At 42.1% G+C, this 26,041-nt stretch overlaps 2 protein-coding genes across 4 annotated transcripts in view; one reads left to right on the top strand and one right to left on the bottom strand.

The window, feature by feature from the left end:
- VEPH1 (ventricular zone expressed PH domain containing 1) overlaps nucleotides 1–26,041 on the top strand; it is a 250,480-nt gene that overhangs the window by 78,725 nt on the left and 145,714 nt on the right. For both annotated transcript variants that reach the window (XM_084847341.1, XM_084847342.1), the window contains exon 5: nucleotides 3,839–4,013. In XM_084847341.1, the coding sequence (XP_084703467.1) occupies nucleotides 3,839–4,013 (175 nt within the window). The remainder of the gene's footprint in view (nucleotides 1–3,838; nucleotides 4,014–26,041) is intronic.
- PTX3 (pentraxin 3) lies at nucleotides 14,198–21,767 on the bottom strand. 2 transcript variants are annotated; one of them, XR_014789613.1, is made up of 4 exons: nucleotides 21,458–21,686; nucleotides 20,484–21,026; nucleotides 15,333–16,141; nucleotides 14,205–15,087 (listed from the first exon to the last, which is right to left on the bottom strand). XR_014789613.1 is itself a non-coding variant. In XM_084847343.1 (3 exons), the coding sequence occupies exons 1-3, from the start codon at nucleotides 21,588–21,590 to the stop codon at nucleotides 15,522–15,524; spliced, it is 1,296 nt and encodes a 431-aa protein (XP_084703469.1). In that variant the 5' UTR covers nucleotides 21,591–21,767; the 3' UTR covers nucleotides 14,198–15,521. The 2 variants fall into 2 exon arrangements, 1 of the variants encoding a protein (XP_084703469.1); XM_084847343.1 differs by having other exon boundaries at nucleotides 14,198–16,141; nucleotides 21,458–21,767.

The raw sequence follows: 26,041 nt of genomic DNA, 5'->3' as shown, positions 1-26,041 counted from the left end.
AGTTTTATGGCCAATGGAGAACTACCGTTGGCTTGATTCAGAATCCACTCATATTCACAAGCTTTCATGGGGAATTTAGGTGAGCGGGTTTGTTGTCTGTTTTTAATCTCCAGGCCCCTAATGATGGCTGTGCCTTCTCATATTGCCTCACCATTGTCAAGTTCCCCTCAACATTTTATCTGTTTTGTTTAAGCTGTGATTAGCTTCCAGGATTAAAGAGTCCCCAAAGCAGGGCAGCTCCATTTTTGAGGGCACCCTAGGCATAGTGTCTTCTTGTGGGCCCACTCCTCTCTCAGTTGGTCCTGGTGGGCTTACCTTGTTGCAGTCAAGCAATGCTGGGCTACTGGATGTAGCCACCCTTTTAATTTCCCAGAATTCTGACATCATTATATTGTGCATTTTCCCACCTCTATTATCAGCTAGATGCATAACATTTTGATGTCAGGCCATGGAGTAAGTTTTACCACATGTTACAAAGGGCGAAGTAGAGTGCCCAATGTGGAGGTGCTGTTTTTTTTGGCTGCAGCCTATATTCCTCATAAGGTGGTGTTCTGCCATCACTATCAGCATTAAAATATACAATCACAACCTCTATTGAACCAACTTACATGGTACAATATCAGGTCAAATCCATCCTCAGTGATGTATTCATTTTCATAGTGACTGACACATTAAGCTTGGAAAGAAAGTTGCAGGGTTAGAAAAGTACGAATAAAGGAGGTAGACCCAGGACAAAACAAAATGCGTTGTATATCAGGGGTACATCAGAGCATGGAAGTAGACTCAGAAAATAGCTTTTCAGGAGACTGCTCCTTCTTACCGATCAGGCATGAGACTGATCCAGAAAGTGTGTGTGTGTGTGTGTGTGTGTGTGTGTGTGTGTTTATTAAATGCCTAGGGTGCAACCTATCAGGGTAACGTTTAGCCTCAGCTAAGGTTTTCTTTTGCTGTGATGGTATTTAGTTGTCCCTCTAATTCTGGGGTAGGTACTTGCCCTTGTAGCTTGTTTTCACTGTTTAATCCAGTCATTCCTAACAGCATACTTTCAATGGTCCTAAAATGCTTCTTGCTGTCTAACCCTGGCTACCTTTCAGGAGTCACCCTCCAGGCTTGTGTTTTAAAAATCATATTAACCTGTTTTGACTCTTGGCTGTTTTCATCCAAAATGAACAAGAACATGATATTAGAGAGGGAGAGAACTTCTAGGCCCTTTTTCACATCAGTGCAGTGGCAAATTAAAACTCTCTGTGTGCCCAGTTCTGTTCATTTCAGCTTCAAAACTCTAGGACCAGGTCCAAGTAAACATTTTAAATAGTGAAAGATGAAAAAAAAATTCATCCTAGATGGGTGTTGATTTCCAAAAATATACTTCTTTATTAAACAGAACAAGCCCTCATTGTCTCTACTTCACTTGTTATTGTAACTTTGTCAAAACAAAGGCCCTGTTGACTGGTGTGTATGAATTGCCATCAAATTGGTTTTACTTGTTCAAGATGCATGCAGGTGACATGAGCAAAAGCCTCCCACTAATTTTGATGCTCCTTAGGCTGTTTATTCCAGGTAGATCTGTTATCCCCATTGCAATATTTTTACAAGGAAGTAAGACAGAGAAAAGAAAGAGAGAGAGAGAGAAGGAGAGATGCTTAAGTTACTATACCAGAAGTTCCAGGGATGGTCCAACTTAGGGTGCTTGGTCAGCAATTGGGGAAGGGTAAAGTACAATCCCACTGGTGTAACCTAGCCTCCTTGCTTTGGCACAAAAGGGAAGAACCATAGCCGAGTGGTACAGCACATGCTTTGCATGCAGAAGGTCCCAGATTCAATCCCAGGCATGTCCAGTTAAAAGAACCAAGTGTCAAGTGATGGGAAAAACCTGCCCAAGACTCTGGAGAGCCACTGCCAACCAGAGTAGACAATGCTAATCTAGATGGACCAATAGTCTGACTGGCATAAAGCAGCCTCCTATGTTGCTTGGATGCAGCTCTCAAATTATGTATGTGACCCAGAATCGTGTTCCCACATCTTCTGCAACATTGCATGGGGACTTGGGGCGCACCTCTTAGGTCATGTACTGCAGCTGTTTGGTGTGAGGGGCAGCAAAAATGACTTGGATCAAGCTAGAGTTTAGCTGAAACCATTTCTTCATTTTCAAACAGAGTGAATATGCGCTTTGTTTTTCTACAATTCCCCATGTGAAATGTTCTTAAATCCCACCAAAATGGTCACCAAATATGGAAAAGGTTAAATATTATATCATGCATTTAAAATGTACTTACATATAACAGTGTTCAACTATATAGAATGTTCGATGTTACAAATATGACTTACCGTTACTTACTTTTAAAGGTACTGTTTCTATAAGGAAGCAGCTATTTTCTTATCCTAGTTCACTTCCTTATTAAACCCAATCGCCAGTTACTCATTTTCCTACCTCCATTCCAGTTAGCTCTCCCAGAATAACTCAGTCTAGACTTGAAGTTCTTCCTCTAGTCAGGAACTCACTGGAAGAATGTGGTCTTGCAACTGTCTATCATAATGGATTCCCAGCTTCTTGAGACATATTCTTCAGCTGGCAGGCCTCCTTCAAGTCTCTCGGAAGTTTTCTTCTGGTTAGGGACTTGATGACAAGGACACAACAGAAAGGAAGTAACCCAGTTGTCTCCTCCTGATATCTCACTGCTTCTTGAGCCAACTGTCTTCTGCTGGCAATCTAGCAAGAAGCCCCTCTTTGGAACTGTTTCTGGAGTCTTCCTCTCCTAGCAGCTCACAGCTTTTACCTTCTATGATTTCAGCTCCCTTCTACTGCCTCTTTCCTTAGGCTATGCTGTTATCTTCTCCTTCATCAGGCTCTTCTCTGCCTAAACTGACCATCTTGCTGCAACGGATCTGACTGACTCTGGATAGTGCTGGGACTGTCCTTTTTCCACACTTTAGCCTGAACCCTCCGACCAATTACGTTTTAACACTTTGTTAGCTGCCAGTCTATTAGTCTATATTTATTAGCCCATGAGAATAAAAAGACTGTTCATTAACTGGCCTATCAGAAATTTTTAATTCTCCTACCTAGTATAGACACTGACAAGAGTAACTGAACCTCTGAGATTCATAACTGCTTCCTTGGTCGCAACAGTAGCAGCTTTACTGTCAGCTAGGAATGTTGGAGAAATCTACAATGGAACCACTGAGTTCAGATTTTAATGAATCCGACCCACGGATTCCGCAACTGGACTGGCTTTCCTCTGTTTGATGGATTCTGAGGACTGGCAGACTGCTTTTCTAACTTTCCCGAATTTCGTCATAGAAAAATAATCAAAATTGAAGAAACTCACCCCAAAATGCACATTTCCCCCATAGGCTCAAGCATGAACATGCACTTTGGGGGGAAATTTGCACATTTTCACACATGTGGATTTGCACAAATGTGCATTTGTGAAAATGCATATTTGCGCAACTTTGGGAAAAAATCACATTCTACCAATGGGCAGACAATGGAGTGAAAGGCGCCTGCCAATCCATGAAGCACAGACGGAACAGATTTACACAATCCATACATCCCTACTGTCAGCAGGCAGACTGCAAACATAGGCCTCAGTTACAAAGTAGCTATTAGGCTTCAGTTAGAGATAATCTTTTCACCTCTCAGTTAAACCCTAACAATCCTAAGTTACAGTCCATAATACACTTATTTATAAGCTTTATACAGTGTTTTAATAACATTTACTTGTGATCATTTTTAGAGCTACTATTAAAAGGAAGTGCCTAAATAAGCCTAGGAAAGTACTAGTACAGTGTTTTGCAATAAGTGTTGCTTTTTGGGTGCCTCTGTTTCCCCCAACAGAATTATAATCGACCTCCCATCATGGCATTGGCTGTCCCAGTGGCAGTGAAATTTCTCCAGAGGGGTAATAAAGAACTGTGCAGAAACATGTCCAGTTATCTCTCCCTTGCTGCAATTAGTAAAGTAGATCTGCTGGCTGAACACACAGAAACAATTTTAAAAAGTGTCTTACAAGGTAAGTAAGATGAGAATTATTTTGTTTTGATTTGCCTTTTCAGTCCTGTAGCACTTTCCATAGAGGTGATGATTTTTAAAAATTATTATTGAAAGTGTATTATTGAAAGTTTATTAGACATAAGGCGGTTTCAGACATTACAGTGACAAAGTCTGAATCCATCCTTATTAGATGTCACGTTCACTCACAATAGCCACCTTTACTCACATGAAGGTGGTTCCACATGACTGAGGGAAAATGGGGGCCTACTACTGGCCCCGCCTCTGACATCACACTGCTCCCTGGCTCCAGGCCTTATGTCCACACATTGCATATGGCCATTGGGGGTAGGTCTAGCCAGTGCGCATAACACTGTGGGTGGGACCAGGCAGTGTGGTTGCACTTCCCTTTCAATATGTAGACTTCCTTCACATGTGTAATGTGTGAAGGGGATAATGATTTTGTCTAAAACAGGAAAGGGGAACATTTTTTGGCCCAAGGACCAAATTGGCTCTGGGCGAGCAAGTTGGCGACTGCATGCCAACAATGGCCCCCAACATGTTTTCCCTGACTCCATATGCTCACTCTCACTGTCACTCTCTCCTCACTCTTACAATCTCCCCCTCTCTCTCTCACACACACACACACACACACACATACACACACACACATACCGGAGGCTTTTAAAAAGCCTGATTGCACTACAGGAAGGGAAATTTTTGAAGGGGGAGCAGTGGCTTAGTAGCAGTAGGGAGCAGTGGGTTAGTAGCGGTGATCCTCCCCCCGCCCCAAATGCTCCTGCTGCAATTGGGCTTTTAAAAAGCCTTTTAAAGCCTGGATCCAGCAGGGACCAGAAATTTCTCAAGGGGTGCGTGTGTGCAGCATTGGAGAGGAGGGGCTAGCCTTTCCCTCCCCAACAGCAACCCCCACCCTGAAAATGCCCGTTTTTGCTGCAGTTAGACTTTTTGAAAGCCTTTACTTGCACCAGTACAGGCTGTAAAAAAACCTAAATGCAGTGCGTTGTTGGGGGGGGGGGAAGCAAGGGAAATATCTTATCTACTATCAGCTGCTGATTAAATATAAGAGATTTCCTGACTGGGGGGAGGGGGAGGCCTGGAGAGATGGGGCAGGGCCTGGGGGAGAAGCTGCCAGGCCTGATGAGAGACCCCATATCCAGCTCATGGGCCAGATTCCCTATCCTTGGTCTAAACTTTATATCCATGTGAATAATTCCCTCACCTCTACCCCACTTCTCCTCCAAGTAGGTAGTGACTTCCTATATAACCCAAAATGTCACTCTCTAGGGAGTGCCTACAAGAGAGTACAAACTGACAGTACACCATTTAACTGTGAATTTCACAGCCTATCCACCTGCAGATTGAACTGATATCCCATCCTGTTATAGCGTACTTCTAAGACAGATACCAGATTGTCCACAATACATACCTGGTGGGCTGTGTTCAGCTTGATAGGTCACAAGTTTTGCAGGCTTGGGTTATGACTCTATGCACACCCTATCCCTGCATTTTTGATTCATGGAAAATGAGGCAAAGGTATTACAGGTGGGCACTTCTTCAGATATGCAGGGAACTGCATGAGATCTGAAAACACATTAGTAAAGTGATGTCCTCCTCACCTACTCTTATAATGTAACTGCTCTGTGGTGATCTCCTTATCTGGAGTAGTAGGTTCCTCTTTTACCATCACAGTTCTACACAGGTGTTGACAAGCAGCAAATGGTTCAGTTACAGGATGTTCAGGGGCTTCTCATGATTTGCAAAACTTAAGCAGAAAAATATAGGGAAAGACAGATGAAGTGGTATTTTTGGCCTAGAAAAGAATGTATTAAGAGTTTCAGGTTTTTAAAACTGCGAGTAAACCTTTCCTTCCTTTGCTTGTGTGTGTGTGTGTGTGTTTGGTTGTTTAAGAAATAATTTCAGTTTGTCAGTTTGGACTCCTAACAAAATTGAATGAATAAGTAGTATATATAAGAATCCATAAACCTCAGTACTGCTTTTCTGCAGTTCCCATTCACTTCAGCAGGGTTTGCCCAAGGCAACTTCCTTCTACATAGCCATTTTACTGGAGTTTATAGGCCTTGTAACAGTTCCGCTATGATCTCCAAGGCCTTGCCCACCACATCTCTCTGCTCGTACTTCCCTGCCTGTGACCTTCACTTCTCCCATTCCACCATCTTCAGCTGTCAGAAGGTGTTTTGCTCCCTCCAGAGGCTCCATCCTTTCTACCTGCCTGCCCTGTATGCTTGTAACTGCCTCCTAAACACCTGTGTGATGCTCCTTCTCTTGCCTCCTTCAAATTGCTCCTCAAAACCCACCTTTCCCATGAAGCATTTGCCTCAACTTCCCACTTCCAATACACTACTGAAACTAAGACCATAGCCAAGCCTGAGTACATGTAACTGAAACAATTGCATATTCTTTCCCTGCTTAGCCCTGCCTTTTCTTCGTTGTTTCCCATCTGTTGCATTTTAGATCGTAAGCTCCTTCAAGAAGAGACCAGTCCTCTGGTACTCTGCAAAGGGCCATGCAGACTGATATATACACAGTGCTATTACTGTGGAGGAGCATCAAACTTTACATGTGGCATATACTCAGCAAGCAATCCAGGCAGGGCTCCTTTTAGATGTAATTGGAAGTAGAAAAACAACAGCAACAATAAGACAATAGTGCTGTTTATTTTCTTTCTGATTTCTTTCTTTTTTTTGCATTTACATTATTCTACCAGCAGATGTTGCTCTGGATGTCCAAGATAAAATTGCAGCAAATGGTTACTTTCACCATGATGCTGTAGGAACTAGAGAGTCAGAAATGAGCAGGCTTACTGCTAAGAAAAGTGACTGTATAAAACAGGGAGCATTTGCAAACTGCATATATGAACAGGCACTCTAGTCAGTCTAGGGCAGCTTTCCCCAACTTGTAGTCCAACACATCTGAAAGGCACCATGTTGGGGAAGGCTGATTCAGGGGCCATATGTATGCAGAAACAGACTTCTGTGCATGCATCCCTATTTGGATGAGGAACTGGATGTGTGAATGGGTGCTGTATGTGAAATTCCAGCTATGGAGGCTGTGTGTACAGAGCTGGTATAAGATCAGTGATATTTCATTTATTTATTCATCATTCATTCATTCATTCATTCATCCATTCATTTTTTTGTGAACCGCCCGGAGAGCTTCAGCCATGGAGCAGTATAGAAATATAATAAATAAAATGAAATGATATTGCCCATCCGGTGTTTGGAAGCAGCAGGGCTAAGGCTGTACGCCCACCCCCAGCTATACTTTGATGCCCAAGAACACTAATAGCACATTGATGAGGGCAGGAGGGGAATAGCACTGTTGGAAGCATGCATGGCCCCACTACCGATCATGATGCTGGAATCTGGAATGCTGCTAGGATCAAAGGGAATCTCTTATCTACCTTGCACCCTTCTTTCCTTTTATCAAAAATTTGGAAGTTTCTTAGTGGAAGGCCAGGATACTTGTTTCTTCCTTTTTTGCCTGTGATCAGTTGCTGCTTTGGCAAAAACAACACAAACCATGTAGATTTTGGCAGCTCCAGAAATATCATTGCAGTGTGATTATTGCAGAGCGAATATTGGCCCAGTCTTCATAAGACCTAAGCTAAAGAGAAATGTAGCCTTTTAAAAATTATTTTTAGCTATGTTTTTCTACTTAAAACTTAGCACAAGTACAGTGGTGAAAAAAAGTTTGTGAACCCCTTAGGATTGTCACACATTTCTAACCTAAACTTTATTAGATCTGAATCTAACCCCATAATTATAGATAAAGAACAATAGATTACCTGAGGAAATAAATGATACACAAACATGATGCTTTTTCAACATTTATTTATCCACAACTGATTCATCATTCAATATCCATGTGTGAAAAAGTATAGGAACCTTTAGATTCAGTACCTGGTGGCGCCCCCTTGAGCAGCAATGACTTCAAGTAAGCATTTCCTGTAACTGTTGGTCAGCCTCTGACATTGGTTTTGAGGAATTTTGGCCCATTCCTACTTAAAGAACTGCTTCAATTCAGTGACATTTGAGGGCTTCCTTGCATGAACAGCTCACTTCAGGTCCTGCCACAACATTTCAATAGGGTTTAGGTCCAGACTTTGAGTTGTTGTTGTTGTTCAGTCGTTACGTCATGTCCAACTCTTCATGACCCCATGGACCGTAGCATGCCAGGCCTTCCTGTCCTCTGCTCTCTCCCAAAGCTTGCTCAAGTTCCTATTAATTGCATCGGTGATGCTATCTAGCCATCTCATCCTCTGCTGTCCCCTTCTCCTTTTGCCTTCAATCTTTCCCAGCATCAGGGTCTTTTCCAGGGAGTTTTCTCTTTGCATTAGGTGGCCAAAATATTTGAGCGTCCGTTTCAGTATCTGTCCTTCCAATGAGCACTCAGGGTTGATTTCCTTTAGGATGGACTGATTTGACCTCCTTGCAGTCCAGGGAGACTCGTAAGAGTCTTCTCCAGCACCACAGTTCAAAAGCATCAATTCTTCAGCACTCAGCCTTCCTTATAGTCCAGCTCTCACAGCCATACATTACTACTGAGAAAACCATAGCTTTGATTAGACGGACCTTTGTCGGCAAGGTGATGTCTCTGCTTCTTTCTATGCTGTCTAGGTTTGCCATAGCTTTCCTCCCAAGGAGCAAGCGTTTTTTAATTTCAGGGCTACAGTCACTGTCTGCGGTGATCCTGGAGCCCAAGAAAATAAAATCTGTCACTGCTTCCATTTCTTCCCCTTCTATATGCCAGGAAGTGATGGGGCCACATGCCATGATCTTCGTTTTTTTAATGTTGAGTTTCAAACCAGCTTTTGCACTCTCCTCTTTCACCCTCAACAAGACGCTCTTTAGATCCTCTTTGCTTTCCGCCATTAGGGTAGTATCGTCTGTGTATCTGAGGTTGTTGATAATTCTCCCAGCAATCTTAATTCCGACCTGTGATTCATCCAACCTGGTGTTTCTCATGACGTACTCTGCATATAAGTTAAATAAGCAGGGCGACAATATCAGCCTTGTCGTACTCCTTTCCCAATTTTGAACCAATCGGTTGTTCCATGTCTGGTTCTTACTGTTGCTTCTTGACCCTCGTACAGGTTTCTCAGGAGGTAGATAAGGCAGTCTGGTACTCCCATGTCTTTAAGAATTTGCCACAGTTTGTTGTGATCCACACAATCAAAGGTTATAGCGTAGTCAATGAAGCAGAAATAGACACTTTTCTGGAATTCTCTTGCTTTCTCCATGATGCAGCGAATGTTGGCGATTTGATCTCTAGTTCCTCTGCCTCTTCGAAATTCCGCTTGTACTTCCGGTAGTTCTCGGTTCACATGCTGCTGAAGCCTAGCTTGTAGGATTTTGAGCATCACCTTGCTGGCATGTGAAATGAGCGCAATTGTGCGGTAGTTTGAACACTCTTTGGCGTTGCCCTTCTTTGGAATTGGAATGTAAACTGACCTTTTCCAGTCTTGTGGCCACTGTTGAGTGTTCCAAATTTGTTGGCATATTGAGTGCAGCACTTGAACAGCATCATCTTTTAGGATTTTAAATAGCTCGGCTGGAATACTGTCATCTCCGCTATCTTTGTTATTAGTAATGCTTCCTAAGGCCCACTTGACTTCACTCTCTAGGATGTCCGGCTCAAGTTCAGTGACCGCACTATCATGGCTATCAGGGACATTCAGATCTTTCCTGTATAGTTCTTCTGTGTATTCTTTCCACCTCTTCTTAATCTCATCTGCTTCTGTTAGGTCCCTGCCTTCTTTGTCCTTTATCATGCCCGTCTTTGCACAAAACGTTCCCTTGAGATCTCCAATTTTCTTGAAAAGATCTCTAGTCTTTCCCATTCTGTTGTTTTCCTTGATTTCTTTGCATTGTTCATTTAAGAAGGCCTTCTTGTCTCTCCTTGCTATTCTCTGGAACTCTGCATTCAGTTGGGTATATCTTCCCCTTTCTCCCTTGCTTTTTGCTTCCCTTCTTTCCTCAGCTACTTGTAAAGCCTTATCAGACAGCCACTTTGCTTTCTTGCATTTCTTTTTCTTTGGGATGGATTGAGTTGCTGCCTCCTGAACAATGTTACGGACCTCTGTCCATAGTTCCTCAGGCACTCTGTCTATCAGGTCTAATCCCTGAAATCTATTCCTCACCTCCACTGTATATTCATAAGGGATATGATTTAGGTCATACCTGAATGGTTTAGTGGTTTTCCTTAGGTTCTTCAATTTAAGCCGAAATTTTGCAAGAAGCAGCTCATGATCTGAGCCACAGTCAGCTCCAGGTCTTGTTTTACTGACTGTATAGAGCTTCTCCATCTTTGGCTGCAAAGCACATAATCAATCTGATTTTGATATTGGCCATCTGGTGATGTCCATGTGTACAGTCGCCTCTTGTGCTGTTGGAAAAGAGTGTTTGCTATGATCAGCGTGTTTTCTTGGCAAAACTCTATTAGCCTTTGTCCTACTTCATTTTGTACACCAAGGCCATGCTTGCCTGTTATCCCGGTTATTTCTTGACTTCCTACTTTGGCATTCCAATCCCCTATGATGAAAAGGGCATCTTTTTTTTGGTGTTAGTTGTAGAAGGTGTTGTAGGTCTTCATAGAACCGATCAACCTCAGCTTCTTCGGCATCAGTGGTTGGGGCATAGACTTGAATTACTGTGATGCTGAATGGTTTGCCCTGGATTCATACTGCGATCATTCTATTGTTTTTGAGATTGTACCCCAGTACTGCTTTTCCCACCCTTTTGTTGACTATGAGTGCTACTCCATTTCTTCTAAGGGATTCTTGCCCACAGTAGTAGATATAATGGTCACCTGAATTAAATTCGCCCATGCTTGTCCATTTTAGTTCGCTGATTCCCAAGATGTTGATGTTCAATCTTGCCATCTCATGTTTGACCACCTCCAGCTTACCTTGATTCATTGATCTGACATTCCAGGTTCCTAAACAATATTGTTCTTTACAGCATCGGATTTTCTTTTCACCACCAGACACATCCACAGCTGAGTGTCCTTTCGGCTTTGGCCCAGCCACTTCACTCTTTCTGGCACTACTTGGAAATACCCTCTGCTCTTCCCCAGTAGCAAATTGGACACCTTCCGACCTGAGGGGCTCATCTTCCGGCATCATATCTTTTAGCCTTGTGATACGTTCCATGGGGTTTTCTTGGCAAGAATACTGGAGTGGGTTGCCATTTCCTTCTCCAGTGGACCACATTTTGTCAGAACTCTCCGCCATGACCTGTCCGTCTTGGGTGGCCCTGCACGGCATAGCTTATGGCTTCACTGAGTTACACAAGCCCCTTCGCCACAACAGGCAGTGATCCATGAAGGGGAGACTTTGACTAGGCTATTCTAAAACATGGAATTTCTTCTTCCGCAGCCAATCTTTTGTAGATCTGCTTGTATATTTAGGATCATTGTCATGTTGAATGACGCACTTTCAGTTCAGCTTCAGCTCATGGACTGACATTCTCCTCTAGAATCTTCTGATATACTACAGAAGTCATCATTGTGTCAGTAATGGAGAGCCACCCAGGTCCTAAGGTAGCAAAGCAGGTCTCAACCATCACATTCCCACCACCATGCTTGACAGTTGAGACGAGGTTCTTTTGTTTGAACTCAGTGTTTGTTTTTCACCAAACATAACATTTCTCATTGAGGCCAAAAAGTTCTACCTTTGACTTGTCTGCCCAGGGAACATTGTTCCAAAAGTCTTGGGGATCATCTGTGTGATCTTTAGTGAACTCCAGAGGGCACCAATGTTCTTTTTAGAGAGCAGTGGTTTCCTCCTGGCTATCCTCTCATGAACACCATTCGTGGTCAGTCTTTTTCTGATCATTGAGTCATGAACACTCACATTAGTCAAGGCAAGAGTGGCCTGCAGATCCTTGGATGTTACTCTGGAGTTCTTTTTTACTTCCTGGATGATGTGCTGGTTTGTTCTTGGAGAGATTTTGGTAGGACGACCACTCCTGGGTAGTGTGACTATGGTCTTGAACCTTCTCCATTTGTAGACTATCTGTCTGACAGTGGATTGGTGGAGTCCCAAATCCTTAAAAATTGTTTTGTAATCCTTTCTAGATTGAAGAGCAGCAATAATTGCTTTTCTGAGGTTGTCAGAGATGTATTTTGATTGTGGCACGACATATTTCCACACAACCTTATGGTGAAGACCAAACTCACAAAGTTTCTGATCCTTTTATATGGTGGGGCCTCCCAAACTCACCCATGAAGATCTACCTAATTACTTAAGCACCTGATTCTAATTATTCCTTTTAATTGAGCTGATGCAACCAGGGATTCACTTACTTTTGCACATACCCTGACTCTTAAGTATTCATTGTTTGCCTAATTTATACATCGTTTTATTTCACAAGACATGGAATTGGTTAATATAAACCCTATTAGATATTTAGAAAAGGACTGGTCTTGATTCATGAAGGCTATCATGGTAAAACTATGGAATTTCCATAATTATCATTAGGGTCCATAAACTTTTTTTCACCACTGTAGATTTGTTACATTTAATATTTCAGTGAGATGTTCAATCTATCAAGAGAAGGCTCTTATTCTATGTTCAGTATGTTGCCTATGGTTTGTATATTTTCTGTTCTAAATATGTACCCTTGCATATTCCAGAATTTCAGTGAAAACCAAATGCATATATTTCTCACTTTCCAATCCACAAGGTGACTAAATGCATGGGGAAGGGGGTTATGTTTCCTGGCGCCACTTCCAAACTCTGCATATTCAGTAGAGGACAAGAATGGAGCAGTATGTGCATATAGCTATATGTGTGTATACCCTTTCGCATGATCAGAAGCCTTGATCTCACAGGGGTTCTGATGTGTGGAAGAGTCTATGCAGATAGAGCAATATGTACACAAAAACTCCATGCTTACCTTCCACTAAATGTGTAGAGGTCCGGGCCATGGGTGGAGGACATGATCCTGTTCCCCCTCCACACATTCAGTCTGTGTGGAACAGAAGAAGAGAATGGCACTAATGTAAGGAAAGATTTCAAAGTAAGTTCCTTTTTTCTTTCAAGGATGAACCATGGCCTGTGCAGTGTTGCTCTGCTGAAATATTCAGTGTAAAAAAATTATGTGATGATTACCTTCCCACACTGCTTTTGGGGATCGTATATCTAGGCCAGGGCTTACATGCTTATATAGTGCTGTGACATGATCTGCTCTTGAGGGAATCAGAATCCTAGCATCTGATGTGGTTGTGTGGGTGGAAGAGGAAGAAATGAGGGGCAGTTGTCTGTGGCTTTCCACTGACTCCAGAGAGAGAATTTTTATTGATGCCATCTCTTGTATGATGTTATGCCATTGCTGGGAGCACAAGAAACCCCCAAGTAAGCGTAATATCTAAACTAAGACCCACTCCATCCCTACTATGCCCCTCATGCGGTCTAGATGAATAATTGCACTGGCATTGTCCCACAGATACCATGGTGTCATTGTTAAATCAGCTATAATTCACTATACCATCGTATGTTCTCCTTCTGCAGAACTTAGTCATGATCCTATCCCTGCTTAGCAGACATAAATTAAGGATAGGGCCCTATTGTGAGGCTTTCATCCTAAGATGACTAATGTAGGAACTGTTGGACATGCCTACATCTCTAGCCCTACTTAAGAAGTATGAGTGACTTCAGATGTTACCTGAAGCACTGCAGCTGAATGCACAAGTGACGCCTGCATTTGGGTAACAGAACTTCTTTGTAAGGGGAACAGGCACCTGTGGCATAGGCAGGCCTTAGAAATGGGGGCAGCTAAATGTCATAGTGACCTGGTTGTACTTTTTCACTAACTCTGAAAGCTATAATTCTAGGTTTTATAACTGTACAGTATAAGGGCTAAGTTGCCCTGTAGATAACCTGACCTGTTCCTTTTAGGGGAGTCCTCTATCATCCCTGCAATCTTTTATGTTCTCACAGAGTAGCTTTTCTTGGAATGGCCAAGGGTCAGTACAGTTGGCTGATTGGTTACAATTGGCTTAGTTGTGCTCATTTCTGTGTTCCCTGAATGCAAGATCTATTTGTGTGAGGTCACTCTCCTTGTAAAGAATGACAGATTGTGCAGAAAAGAAAGACAATTGGAAAGAAAAATACATGCCAACTCTGTACCTGTTTCAGAAATCAAACCTCTTGAAGAAAATTTTAGGAAATGTCAGTCAGATAAAGGATTTTTATTTACAGTACAATTTTATAAAAATAATTTCAACAATAGTACAAAATCAATTTACAATATAATACAGCTATATCCATTTCAAACAAGAAAACTGAAATAATCTGAATGCTATATTGACTTCCATTATAAATAGTATCTTAGACAAGGCACTAGCTTTATTAAGGTGTACATACCAGTAACAAGGAACAAAACCAGCAAATATTGCTTCATGACCCTTATATGGTTCATCTGCAAGATTCACATTAATAATATCAAATCTACAAACGAGAGGCCCCTAGAAGACAGCATAACATTAGCTCTGTAAATAAGGAGTTCCAGCCATTTGTTTCCATACTTACTTAATTAAAGAATGTTCTTTAGCCAAAATCTGTCTCCAGACTACCAGTAGGAAACTCAAGGGGGTTGGACCCAGTGGTGTTGTTCTGCCAGTGAAAGGGAATCTGGTGGAATGGATTTTCCTTCCCCCCGCACCCCCACCCTCACGCTCCCCCCAAATCTACTCTGGAGCACTGGCAGATCCTCTAGAGCAGATTTGGGGGCCATGCAGGGGGGGAGGAGAGGATGGGGAAGTCCAGTTGCATGAGTTGCACAAGCTGCCTTCCACTCGCATGACACTGGATCCCACCTATAGTGAGAGCAGCCTCTGCATTAAGAACAGTTATTCCAATATAATTCTTATGTTCAAAAACTCCTTTCGATTATGTTTTAACTATGTTTGCTAAGACAATGTTGCAGCCACACCTCAGTTCAGAGTGGCATGTTTACAGTACTAACTCTTCATGAGATATATTTAAGAGCAGATATAGGTGTAAAGCTGCCACATGGAAGCCACTGCTCCCTGTGACCGCTGTTTCTGTACCCCTGTGAATGAGGCTCTGTGTAGTGAGAATGCCTCCAGCTGGCTTAGCAGCTACTTGTTCTGAAAGCGGCTGCAGCCTCTTGTGGAGAACTATCTTCCCATCCTCTCTCAAAGTTGCTTGCCCACATACCCTCCCTCTGGCAGCACCTCGCTTCTTTTGGGACTCAGAAGAACATGGAAATTGGATTGACGTAGTGTAATTCCTGCAGTCATCTGGAGGCTTCTTTCCATGTGGTGCCTCATTCACAGGTTCCTGTGTAAACTAGGGCTAAGTGGTACCTCAAGAATTAGGCCATTTTCTTCATACCACTGCTTTTCTATTGAGATTTCCCTGTGGAAGCTGTATTATGTGACCAGCCCTAAAAAAAAATTAAATATTCAGGTTTTCTAGATTCTGTGTGTTCGATGAGTTTTTATAGTGTTGGAGAGCATTAGTTCAGGGCCCAAAGATGTACTGAGCTCCTCCATGAGGCAGAACCTCTGTGACCCCCCACCCAACAATGTTGCCACGGCTGTTACATGACTCTTCTCCTGATTGTCTTGTTATCTCTTTGTCACTGAGGACTCTGTTCCAAACATTAAAGCCAGTTATTTTTCCAGAAAAAGCTAACGATTCATTGAAACCACCTCCAACACAGCAGCCATTCTTTTCTTGGCCAATCTGCAAAATTCCACCATCTGGAATGATGTAGTCCTCAGCTATTTCTGAGGAGGCTGCCACAACCTTTCCATTTTTCCACAATGATGTACTTCCATTAACTGTGCTCCAGCTGCCACAAAGGTGAGTCCAGTCTCCAGAAGAGATGACATCTGGGGCAATTATCTTATTGAGATTACTTCTTACAGCAAGAACAACAGAATTATAGCTCAGGTAAAGCTGGATTTCAAAGGGGTTTCTCTTTGTTCCATATGAGAACACAATAGTTTTGTCCAGCATTTCAGTCACTTTAACCCATGTGCAGGCAGTAAAGGAGTAGAGCATCATTTCAGCAGTCGGTTGAACACTTACAAAGATCTTTTTGGAACGCATTGGGAATAAAAGGGCAGTCTCACAACCTGGAAAAATAACAGAAATTAAGTTATCAACTAGTTAAATTGATTACAAGGCTTATGTGCAGCTGCGATCATCGTAGGACAATATAATTTGTTAAACTGCCTTGTACCAGGTCAAATTATTTGCCCTTTAGCCCAGTATTGTGTAGTGGCTCTCCCAGGTCTCAGGCAGAAAAAGGTCTTTCCCATCACCCGCTCTCTGATTTTTTTTTAATGGGAGTTGCTAGAGACCTGGGACCTTCTGGGCAGAATTGTTTATGCCCTTCCCAATCCTGTATGCCCCGCCGATTACCTTCCACAAGTGGCGGGTCCTGCCAATTCCATTGTGCAAGTAGGACCCACCACTTATGCAAGGGAGATTTAGTGCTTCCTAGGGGAGGCCCTGAAAAGAGCAGAAACGCTTGTTTCTGGAAGGAGGCAGCTAGGTGGAGCTCCCTTGTGTGAGCATCACCAACCTGCCTCCTTCCAGAAATGGGCATTTCTGCTCATTTTGGGTTGTCCCAGAAGTGCTAAATCACCATTGCACAAGTGGTAGGGGCCACTTGTACAACAGAAATGGCAGCGCATAAGAGAATTGGAGGGAGCATAAGTGCTCCATTGGGTTCTGCCCTCTGTGTGCAAAGCATGCGCTCTACTACTGAGCTATGTCCTTCCCCCAAGGAAACCTCTGTTTCTGGTCAATAAAACTTCTGTTTGCAAAGTGTCCACTGCACACTGGGCAAATAATGGATTTGGTGTTCAGTGATCTATGGGTCCAGAGTTGGTGAGCAAGGGTTCAAATACTGGGGATTCTAATGTATGTATCTTTGGGCTGAGATTCTCAAAGAACTGGCATCCAACTATTTCAGTAAAACTCCACATGATTCCCTTACTTTACTTGTGATGTATCATATATAAATAGGCATGTCCATAATTTGACCTTTCCTCACCATTTTTCAGCTGAGTGTCATCTTTCTCCTCTGAAAGTATTTGAGCTGAGATCAGGTGAAAGGTCTTTCTGTGCTGATCAATTTGTGATCACTCGTTTGCGTATGCATATAATCATGAAGTGTTATAGTAAGTAATGGACATGCATATTTATATATGATACTAAATTCTAGGTACCTTGACATGCTGACATTCACTTCAGAGTTTTTCAGCTTCAGATAATACTATGGGGGAAAGTGATCACAGGAACTTGGGATATATTGTTGTCTAACTACTACATATAATCAGTGAACATTGCATTCCATGTTCCTGGATCTGAAGAGCTAAAATGAATCTTGTAATCACAGGTGTAATAATTAAAAGACTTTTTGTATCTTATTGTGCCAGTCATATGCTTTGAGCTCCAAGTGTGTGTAAACACCTTTTGACCACTGAGAAGTGGGGCATTGGGTCATGATTCTGCAGGGATACTTCTTCAAAGAGCAAAGAGTTCTGTGTAAAGACATGGCTTTTTAATTAGCAGGCTTTCTAACTTTATTATCAAGGGGTAAGCAAAATTAAAACCAGTTTCATAAGACACCAGCAACAGTGTGATCAGAAAACCCCTTAAGAGTCAACCTGGCAGGAATCCAGGAGATGTAAGAAATCAAAACCAGTTGCTGAAAACTCTTTTAGAAAAGATTTCCAGAGGGATCTATGGGGTATTTCAAAAATGTACTCTTCTTGTTCTTAATCAAATTATGACTTTCCTCCCTGCTATCAAAACATATGGAACCAAATTCTGGCTTTAGTTAGTCTGAATTAAGAACAGGTCCTATGAATTCAATGGAGTTATTCTGGACTTAACACTGACTTCATCAGTTGGGAAAAATGCAGAGATACATCCAGTCAAAGTTAAGCACTGTTATGTCCCATTAATTTCGGGGGGGGGGGGTTTGATTCTACACATAACTACACGTAACAGCCATCATGTGGCGGCAGCTTATAACAGCAATCCAGTATCTCCTTCTCCTCTCTCCCCTATAACATCTAGTAATGTGAAGCATGTGTGACATCATTGCATTGTGAGTTTCCCCATCTCTCAAGCAGCAGCCAATGAAATGGAGTGGGGGTTAGGAAACTTGCAACACGATGATGCATCACACCACATATTTTGCATTACAAAATGTTACAAGGGAAAGGGGAGGATGAGATGCAGGGTTGCCACTTACAGCTGTGGGCATGCTTGAGCTGTATATTTAATTGTGGCATAACTCTCCCATTAAAATGAAGAAGAGTTAAAAGTGCTTACCTTTGACTGGATCATGCCTTCATGACTGTTACTCTACTAAAAATTTTGCACAAATGAAAACCAAATTAATTGTTTCACCATTACATCATGAGTGTGAGTGCTAACATTATTACAAAAGAAAGTATTAATTTGATGTATCCACTTTTAGTAAGGCAGAAAGTTAGTTAGAATCATAGAATCATACAACAGTAGGGTTGGAAGGGGCATATAAGACCATTGAGTCCAACCGCCTGCTCAGTCCAAGTAGGCATCTCTGACAGGTGGCATCTTGAATGCCTCCAGTGGGAGAACCCACTACCTCCCTAGGTAATTGGCTCCATTGTCATATTGCTTCAACAGTCAGGAAGTTTTTAAGAAAAATTAAGAAAACATAAGCTGTTAATAATAATTTCCTACCCCACCCCATTAAAATAATCAAAGGGTCATGAAGGGTTTCTTACAGGCTTTTAGGAGGGCTTTCCAAAATAGAAAGAGTTATGCCCACAAAAATGCATTTCTAACAACTAGATTTTAATTTGGTCTCATATTTTGATAATTAATGTGTACCCATTAGCAATTTAGCATCATCTATATTAGAAGGCATTTTTCCCATCTACTTATTCAAACATGGTATATATTCACATCCTGTTCTAATTAAAATAATATTTTCCTTGACAGTTTTAAATTGACTGCATTAGAAATGCCTATAGAGAGGTAAACGTTAGGATGCTCAATGAGACTGGACTTTTTTTCCCCTTTCCAAATACATTTGGAAATGTTTTAGATGTTGACTGTAGCTCCTACAAACTTTCTGCTGAATTTGAAGAGTTGTTCTCCCACTGCTGTTTCCCATCAAAGTATATGAGAGGAATGCCTGTGCCATAAGACTTCACCTATTTGGACCAATGAATGCATAACACATGGCATGGGTTTTTCAACCATCTGCTTACATCTCAGCTCCACTGTATTCAAATAAAATAAGAGCAGCTTTTATGTTTCAATTTCACAGGCAGCTATTGCTTGGTAATGTAACTGGTAAGGGATTGGTAATGCCAACCAAAAACTCCATGCAGTTGCACGATTAATGCCAAAGAGTAGCAGGGGCCCCAGGACTGTAGCAACTGCTCCTTTGTGTGGTTAGTTCTAAAAGGCCTGCACCCTTCTTTCTATAGTATGCTAACATTTCTACTTCCTTGAATGTTTTTAATGGAATGTTTCCTGTCCTGTTATAGCTAGGTATCACATATACCTACCTCAAAAGGTCCTAGCTGATCTGTAAATTGGGGAGGGAATAAAGTTGAAAGTTGTTTTATGTAAACACCTATTTTATTAATCTTAACTTGAGTCATTACATACATATGGTTGACTGCTAGTGGTTGGTTACCAAAGGACTTGAATGGTCTGGTATTTCAAAGGAAGGTTGGAGGGAAATCTTTGTGATGTATCACTATGCAGTTGAGCAGCACAGGGTGAAAGCTATTCTGCCTTCCTGAGCCCCTGTGGAGAATCTGTTCGTGCCCTGAAGCATGAGAATTGATGAATAGCCTGTTGACATAATCAGTGAGCTCACAGGGTCAAGTTTTGTTCAGAAGTAGCCTCTGAGGAATGCTGTGAAGGAGGTAGCAGGCATGTTACTCAGTGAGGGGAGGAAAGGAAAGGGCTGAGAATGGAACAGAATAGGGTTAGTGGTGAATTGTTGCTGTTGTTACTGTTTTAGCAAAGTTAAGTTAAGGATAGCAGTCTGTGGCTGTGAACTGGTACGCAGGAAGAGATTAAGGCCTTGCAAATGCATTCACTATGTTTGTAGACCAGCTTAGGAGCCTTTCTGTTGGTCAAATGTAGGCACTGGTGTTGCCTTTGGCACCATCAAATATAATCCTAGCTGTACTATCTTAGTGGAAGTTGTGCATATTGTAGATGTATTTTTAGTTGTGTGTTCATGTTCTTTAGCTGCCCTACTATATACCCTGAGCATCTATTAAACACAGTTGGCTCCCACACAATATGGATTCTCTCAGACTTCACAGTAATTCTTCCCCTTGCATAATCAAGGCATCGGGTGAGGTAATTTAACAGAGTTGTTTGACATAGTTGTATTGTAATGGATGTGAAACGCATTAGTAACATTGCCAATAGAATGTAACTTACCAACTGGCAACAAGTGCTGTGTGGTCCTTTTTTGGGATTCTTTCAGCTCAGCTTTTGTTTCCTGCAGCTCTTGCCACAGGGACTTCAGAATGAAGTCGTCCCCACTTGCCAAGTAGCTGACTCTATCTTCCTGCAACAACCCCCTCTGCTGAGCATCCACCTCAGCTCTTTTCTGCCAGGCATGCTCCAGGTGGCTGAGTCTGTGGGACACATTTTGGCTCAGCTGCAGAATCTCTGTGAGGATCTTTCCTTGCTTGGACTCGTGAAGCATCCCGAAAAGGTCTTCGGCTTCTCCATTGTTCTTTCCCAGCGACTGGTCCATTTGGCTCGAGATCTGGGAGGTAGCATTCTCAATGTATGTGGTGCACATACTAGCAAAGTTTTCCACAAACTGGAGCATTTCCCCTCTCAGTGTCTGCAGCTCCACCTTAAGGATTTGATCCAGGGACTGAAGCAGCATGTTCTCTTTCATCTGGGAGTTCTCCAGCATAATGAAGAGTTTGTCCCATTCTGTGTGTTCTCGCTGACAGTCGCATGAAATAGCTAGAGTAGAATACACAACAGTTGTTACACTACATTTCTGGGCTTGATTATATTTCCTTAATCAAAGGTGCTGCTTAAAGAAATAAGTATTCCCTGATTCTCTGCATGCTCCAAAACTACCTGTGCCTTTCCCCCCACAGACAAGGGTAATGACTTGTTCAAATTGTGATGATGTTTTGCCCAATTTCAGCATTATAAAAAGGATCTAGAGAAAAGAGCCGAGAGAGTTGCCTGTCTTCTTTTACTTATGCTAAATGAAGATATTCTAAAGTGACTGCTATTTTTGTGTCTGCTGGCTACAGCTTTTATGACAGTGAAAGCATAAGAAATATGAACTCTGAATGCTCTTTCTTTTGATGCTACAGAAACAGCTAGCTTGTAGCTGAAGGCTAGAAGAAATAGGGGGGAAAAACACACCCACCCCTACTTACTTTCTTCTGTTGCAGGAATTACACTTTCTACTTCATTGTCGAAATTCAGGAAAAAGAGGCCATCATAATCATCCTGGTTCTGAGTAAATGAGAAAGACCAGAGAGCAAAAAACAAGAACACAAAGGAAAACATTTTTTAAAAAAACAGGATTCCCCTGCTGCTTCCTTAAAAGTCTCAGCGTCTTCCTGGATGAAAGGTCTCTAGCAAGACCCAAGCAGAGATGATTCTAAGAGAGGGAGTTGCAGAAAGCCCTTAAATAATACGGAGAGAGTGCCTGAACTTGAATGAATGAGTAATGCTACTGCTGGTGCTGTGTAATAGGAGTGCTTCTGGTTATTATTAATTTTTTTGGATGGGAGTTGTGAGGAGGGGGAGGCGTGGAGGTTGCACAATCCTAAACCTTAAAGTTTGAAATGTGGGTGGATTACTGAGGAGTGTAAGGGGAGAAACGATGGAAAAACTGTTCTTGCAAACTGCAAAGCTCCCTGGGGGCTCGATCTTTTTATTAAAAAAATTACTCATGGGTTGTTCTGAAGGATGAAAAGCAAGGGAAATAAATACATTGTAAATTTTCTGAATTAAGGAAAGAGAGGAATTTCAAGAGCTGTCTTGATATCAGTTTAGAGTATATTCCAGACTCCAACACATTTTTGTAATAATGTGTTGTTTCCCAAACTGAATGTTCTTGGATATAAACATGCAATGATTTATACGTATCCGTAAATATATATCATTATGACATTAATTACTATATTGGGTTGTTTATAGAGAACGCCCACATGTTGTAAAGGGACTGCTTTCTTCTAGCATTGAATGGCAGCTGTTCACTCATGGAGGGGAAAATATATGAATATCACCAGTGGGACATATTTTTCATCTCCCTAAGACTGGTGATCACCTGACCATCAGGTGTTTATGTGGATGAGAACTAGGGAGGATTGCTGCTCACATCGTGCCAGGCGTTGGATGCATTCCCTCCCCCCCCCCATGCAGCATTGTTTTCTGCATGCTCATTTCATCCATGCAGGAGTCAGATCTGCTCAATGAAGCCTGCTTCCAGACACAGAGATTCTTTCCTTGATCAGAACAGTAATCTTGTAAAAACACTCATAAGAACCCTGCCAGATAGATCGCTGTGCTTCCCATTTTGCAGATGGGATGCTGAGGCTCAGAGAATGTGATTTGCTCAAGGGCTCCCTCTTCATGCCTGGGAGTCTGAGGAACAGAGATTTAAAAGATATGATTAAAGCTAACCCTCGATCCACTTGAACATTTCAAAGGTGAAAGGAGGGGTGATTAGAAAGCACGAATTACTTAAGATAGCTTGTTCCAATTGATACTTAGCTATCTGTATGATCTCCACATGTACTTGTGCAATACACTTGAAAATAACTTTTTCCTGTGCATTCTGTGAGAATCAGGATATTCCAGAAACACCCAGTGTGAAGGCTAGACAGGAATTAATTACCTCTTCACTTACTATTTCTTTATTTTATTTATTTACAACATTTATATACCGCTCCACATCTAGACAGATACTACAGATAGTTCTCAGGCTAGAGCTAGGTACAAGGGGTGTTGTGTGGTTGCCCCAAGCCTCATCCTCCTCTCTCGCCCAATAATGTCTAAATAAAATACATGTCACAATGCCAATGTGCTGTAATTTTTTCCACCCCTACAGGCAGTAGCCAATGAAATGAAAGGAGAAATTGCAGTGTAGTGTCATCATGTGTTTACTAAACATTACTGGGAGAGAGAGAGAGAGAGGACAGGAAGACATGGGGCTTCTGCACACCAGGTTTTTTATCCCACAACTTACTGGGGCTTCTGCTTCCTGATTCTTTGCGGGATTAACATTGGCTCCTTACATGGGCTGTCACGGGCTTTTTTTCTGTGGACTTCCTTTGTCTTCAAGTTCTACATGTTTCATTATAAAGCCACTAGATGGCACTGTGGTATAGCAGAACTGCACAATTATACACATTAAAGTGGATTAACTTTTATTACTGTATTATCCCCAATCTTTTAAAAACTGGAATAAAGATCAGAAATCACAGGAGACACCCTGGAGGCTGACAATGCCATGTAAAGGGCCTGCAAATTTTCATGAGTGACCAGTCATGAGCACACAGTGAATACCTCATGTAGAAATGCCCATGGAGCTGCTGGTTTGGGCTAGTAGCTATATGATTCCTGTCACATCTAGCTTTGACCAGACATGAGTGCTTACAACATGGATCTGGCTGTCCCATGTTGATACTATTGCTGGACCAAAAATGCTCCTCTTTTGTGGGGCTTTTTGTCTTCTGAGAAAGTGGGAAGGGGGGCTTTTGGGAGACTTTTGTGGTGGTTGAGAGAAGCCCTAATGTGGGGAATCACTTATGATGTTAGACAAGGTGACAGGGGGCTTCACAGTCGTTCTTTTAATAAAAAACAGCTTTGCTGCTGCTTGAACTCATGGCAGAACAGTAATAAGGAGCGGCCTTGCAGCATTCTTCATTGGTAACAGAATAGCTAAATGGGAACAATGCAACATCATGACATAGCATCATTCTCTGGAGCATTCTTAATGTTAAAAGGATGGCTGCTGTCATTGATGGGGGCAGCCATCTTTTTTTCCCTACACAACGTACTTGGAACCCACACTACATGAATATGCAGCATCATTTCCAGGCATTCTTTCAGCCCCATTTTGAAAATGCCCAGTAGGAGCCACACTTCCTAGCCACTCAGTGCAGCTTTTACCTTTTAAATAAATGTTATAAAAGGAAGAAATGGATGAAAAGCTCTTGGATGAGCTCCTAACTGTAAGTTACTAAGGACCACCCAACCAAAATTCAAATGACTTTCTTCCCCCACCCCCTTCCTCTCTCTCTCTCTCTCTCTCTCTCTCTCTCTCTCTCTCCCTCTCTATTTTTCAGGTACCTTTCTCACCTGAAACTCCATTCCTACCTCCCACTTGAACATCAGCCCCTTCCAATCTTCAGGATGGGCTTCATCACAAACCCTGCACACACACACACACACACACAAACACGTACTTGAAACCACCAACCGAGACAGTTCCACTGTGTGGAAATTTGTGTCAACCCTAGGCCAAACTAGTTTTCAGAGTGGCAGCTTCCTTTGAAATGCAAATAGTAGCTTTAGAGAGGCTGATTTTGTCAGGATGGTGGGAAGGAGAGAAACTTCCCCTCCCTACATCCCATAGTCACAAGGCTTCCCCTCATCTGCTATTTACATAGGGCAAGTGGGATGCTGGTTGACTGCTGGTAGAATGGATTTTGCTGAGAATGTAATAACATACATTAATTGTCTCAAGTGAGATCATTCCTGCTGAGAGGGAATGTCTCTAGTAAAGATACATGAGTTCAAAATACATGCATCTCCTATCTATTTTGAATTGTGTAAACTGAAAAGGATCATAACCCCTGTTTCAATGCATATTTCCAAGGAAAAAAGAGTGAAGTGAGGGCTTCTCCACACCAGGCTTTTTATCCCACAACTTTACTGGGGCTTCTGCTTCTGGATTCTTTGCAGGATTAAGATTGGCTCCTTCACACGCACTTTCTTTTTTTCTGCCTTTATCTACAAGTTATATATGTTTCATTATACAGCCGCTAGATGGCACTGCTGTTATAGCGCAACTCCCTCTTTACACAGACAAATTCAAAAAAGGTTTTTTAAATAGGTCATTATCTCTGTTTCAAATAAAGCTGCAGAAATGGTCAGAAAGCACGGGCAAGGCACTGGAGGTTGACAACATCAAGTAAAGGACCTGCAAACTTCTGTGAGTGGCCAATCTCGATTGCAGGGTAAAAGCCATGTGTAGAGAAGCCCTGAGAAGCAGAGCTCAAAAGTAGCCTCTTCATGCATTATCCATACCACAGGACACCATGCAATTAAAGGATAGCCTGGAGCTCCCAATTGTGTGGCGGAACCTGCATGAGTACAACCAGATCCCCCTTCAGATCTTCACTCAACATGTGAAGATCAGGGGATGGAGTCAGGCAAGTGTGCAGAATGCCAGATGTGGGGCCAGCGGTACAGTCCTGCAAGGCTTCTGTCTCCTTCACATTGATAATGTATGAAAGGATCATTGGCTCCAAAAGATCTAGCAGTTCTCTGTAGAAGTTTAGCCACATCTACTATAAAATTGATTTACTTCCTACTCTAGTCACATGTTTTCATACTTCAAGAATGTTATACAAGTGACTACTTCGCAAAAATCTATATCAATATTGATATACCATTAACTTGTCAGAACATACAGAGTGTGAAATTGAAACCCAGTGGTAGTAGTGTGTTGGGTCAACAACAAGGTAAAATGTGGCTATATGAAAGTACCTTTTATGTTGCACCATCAATAGAAAGTGAGCAAAGGACAGACTGGGCAGGCAGGAGATGCTTCCTTTTTCTGCTCATAACTCATCAGCCAAACGTTTTCCCTATGGAATAATCCATTAGCCAACTTTTACCTCACACCTTTTAATACACAAGGACCCAACTGTTTCCCAAGCTTTATATGAAAAGGCACCTCTGCATTTAAGAATGAACATCTGTTCACATGCTGTACAAGAAGT

The sequence above is a fragment of the Heloderma suspectum genome, chromosome 3 (assembly GCF_057233095.1).
Source record: "Heloderma suspectum isolate Gila_16-S chromosome 3, 16-S_ref, whole genome shotgun sequence".
In the NCBI taxonomy this organism is placed as follows: Eukaryota; Metazoa; Chordata; class Lepidosauria; order Squamata; family Helodermatidae; genus Heloderma; species Heloderma suspectum.
Note: the sequence above shows the minus strand (reverse complement) of the source record. Positions and strands in the feature narration are given on the sequence as shown.

Bases quoted from the DNA above. Each gene is read 5' to 3' on its own strand.
- PTX3 (XM_084847343.1), bottom strand. From the start codon at position 21,590: ATGTTTTCCTTTGTGTTCTTGTTTTTTGCTCTCTGGTCTTTCTCATTT. The intron at 21,027-21,457 runs GTAAGTAGGGGT...ATTCTACTCTAG, and splicing joins AATTCCTGCAACAGAAGAAA to CTATTTCATGCGACTGTCAG. The intron at 16,142-20,483 runs GTAAGTTACATT...TTATTTTTCCAG, and splicing joins ACAGCACTTGTTGCCAGTTG to GTTGTGAGACTGCCCTTTTA.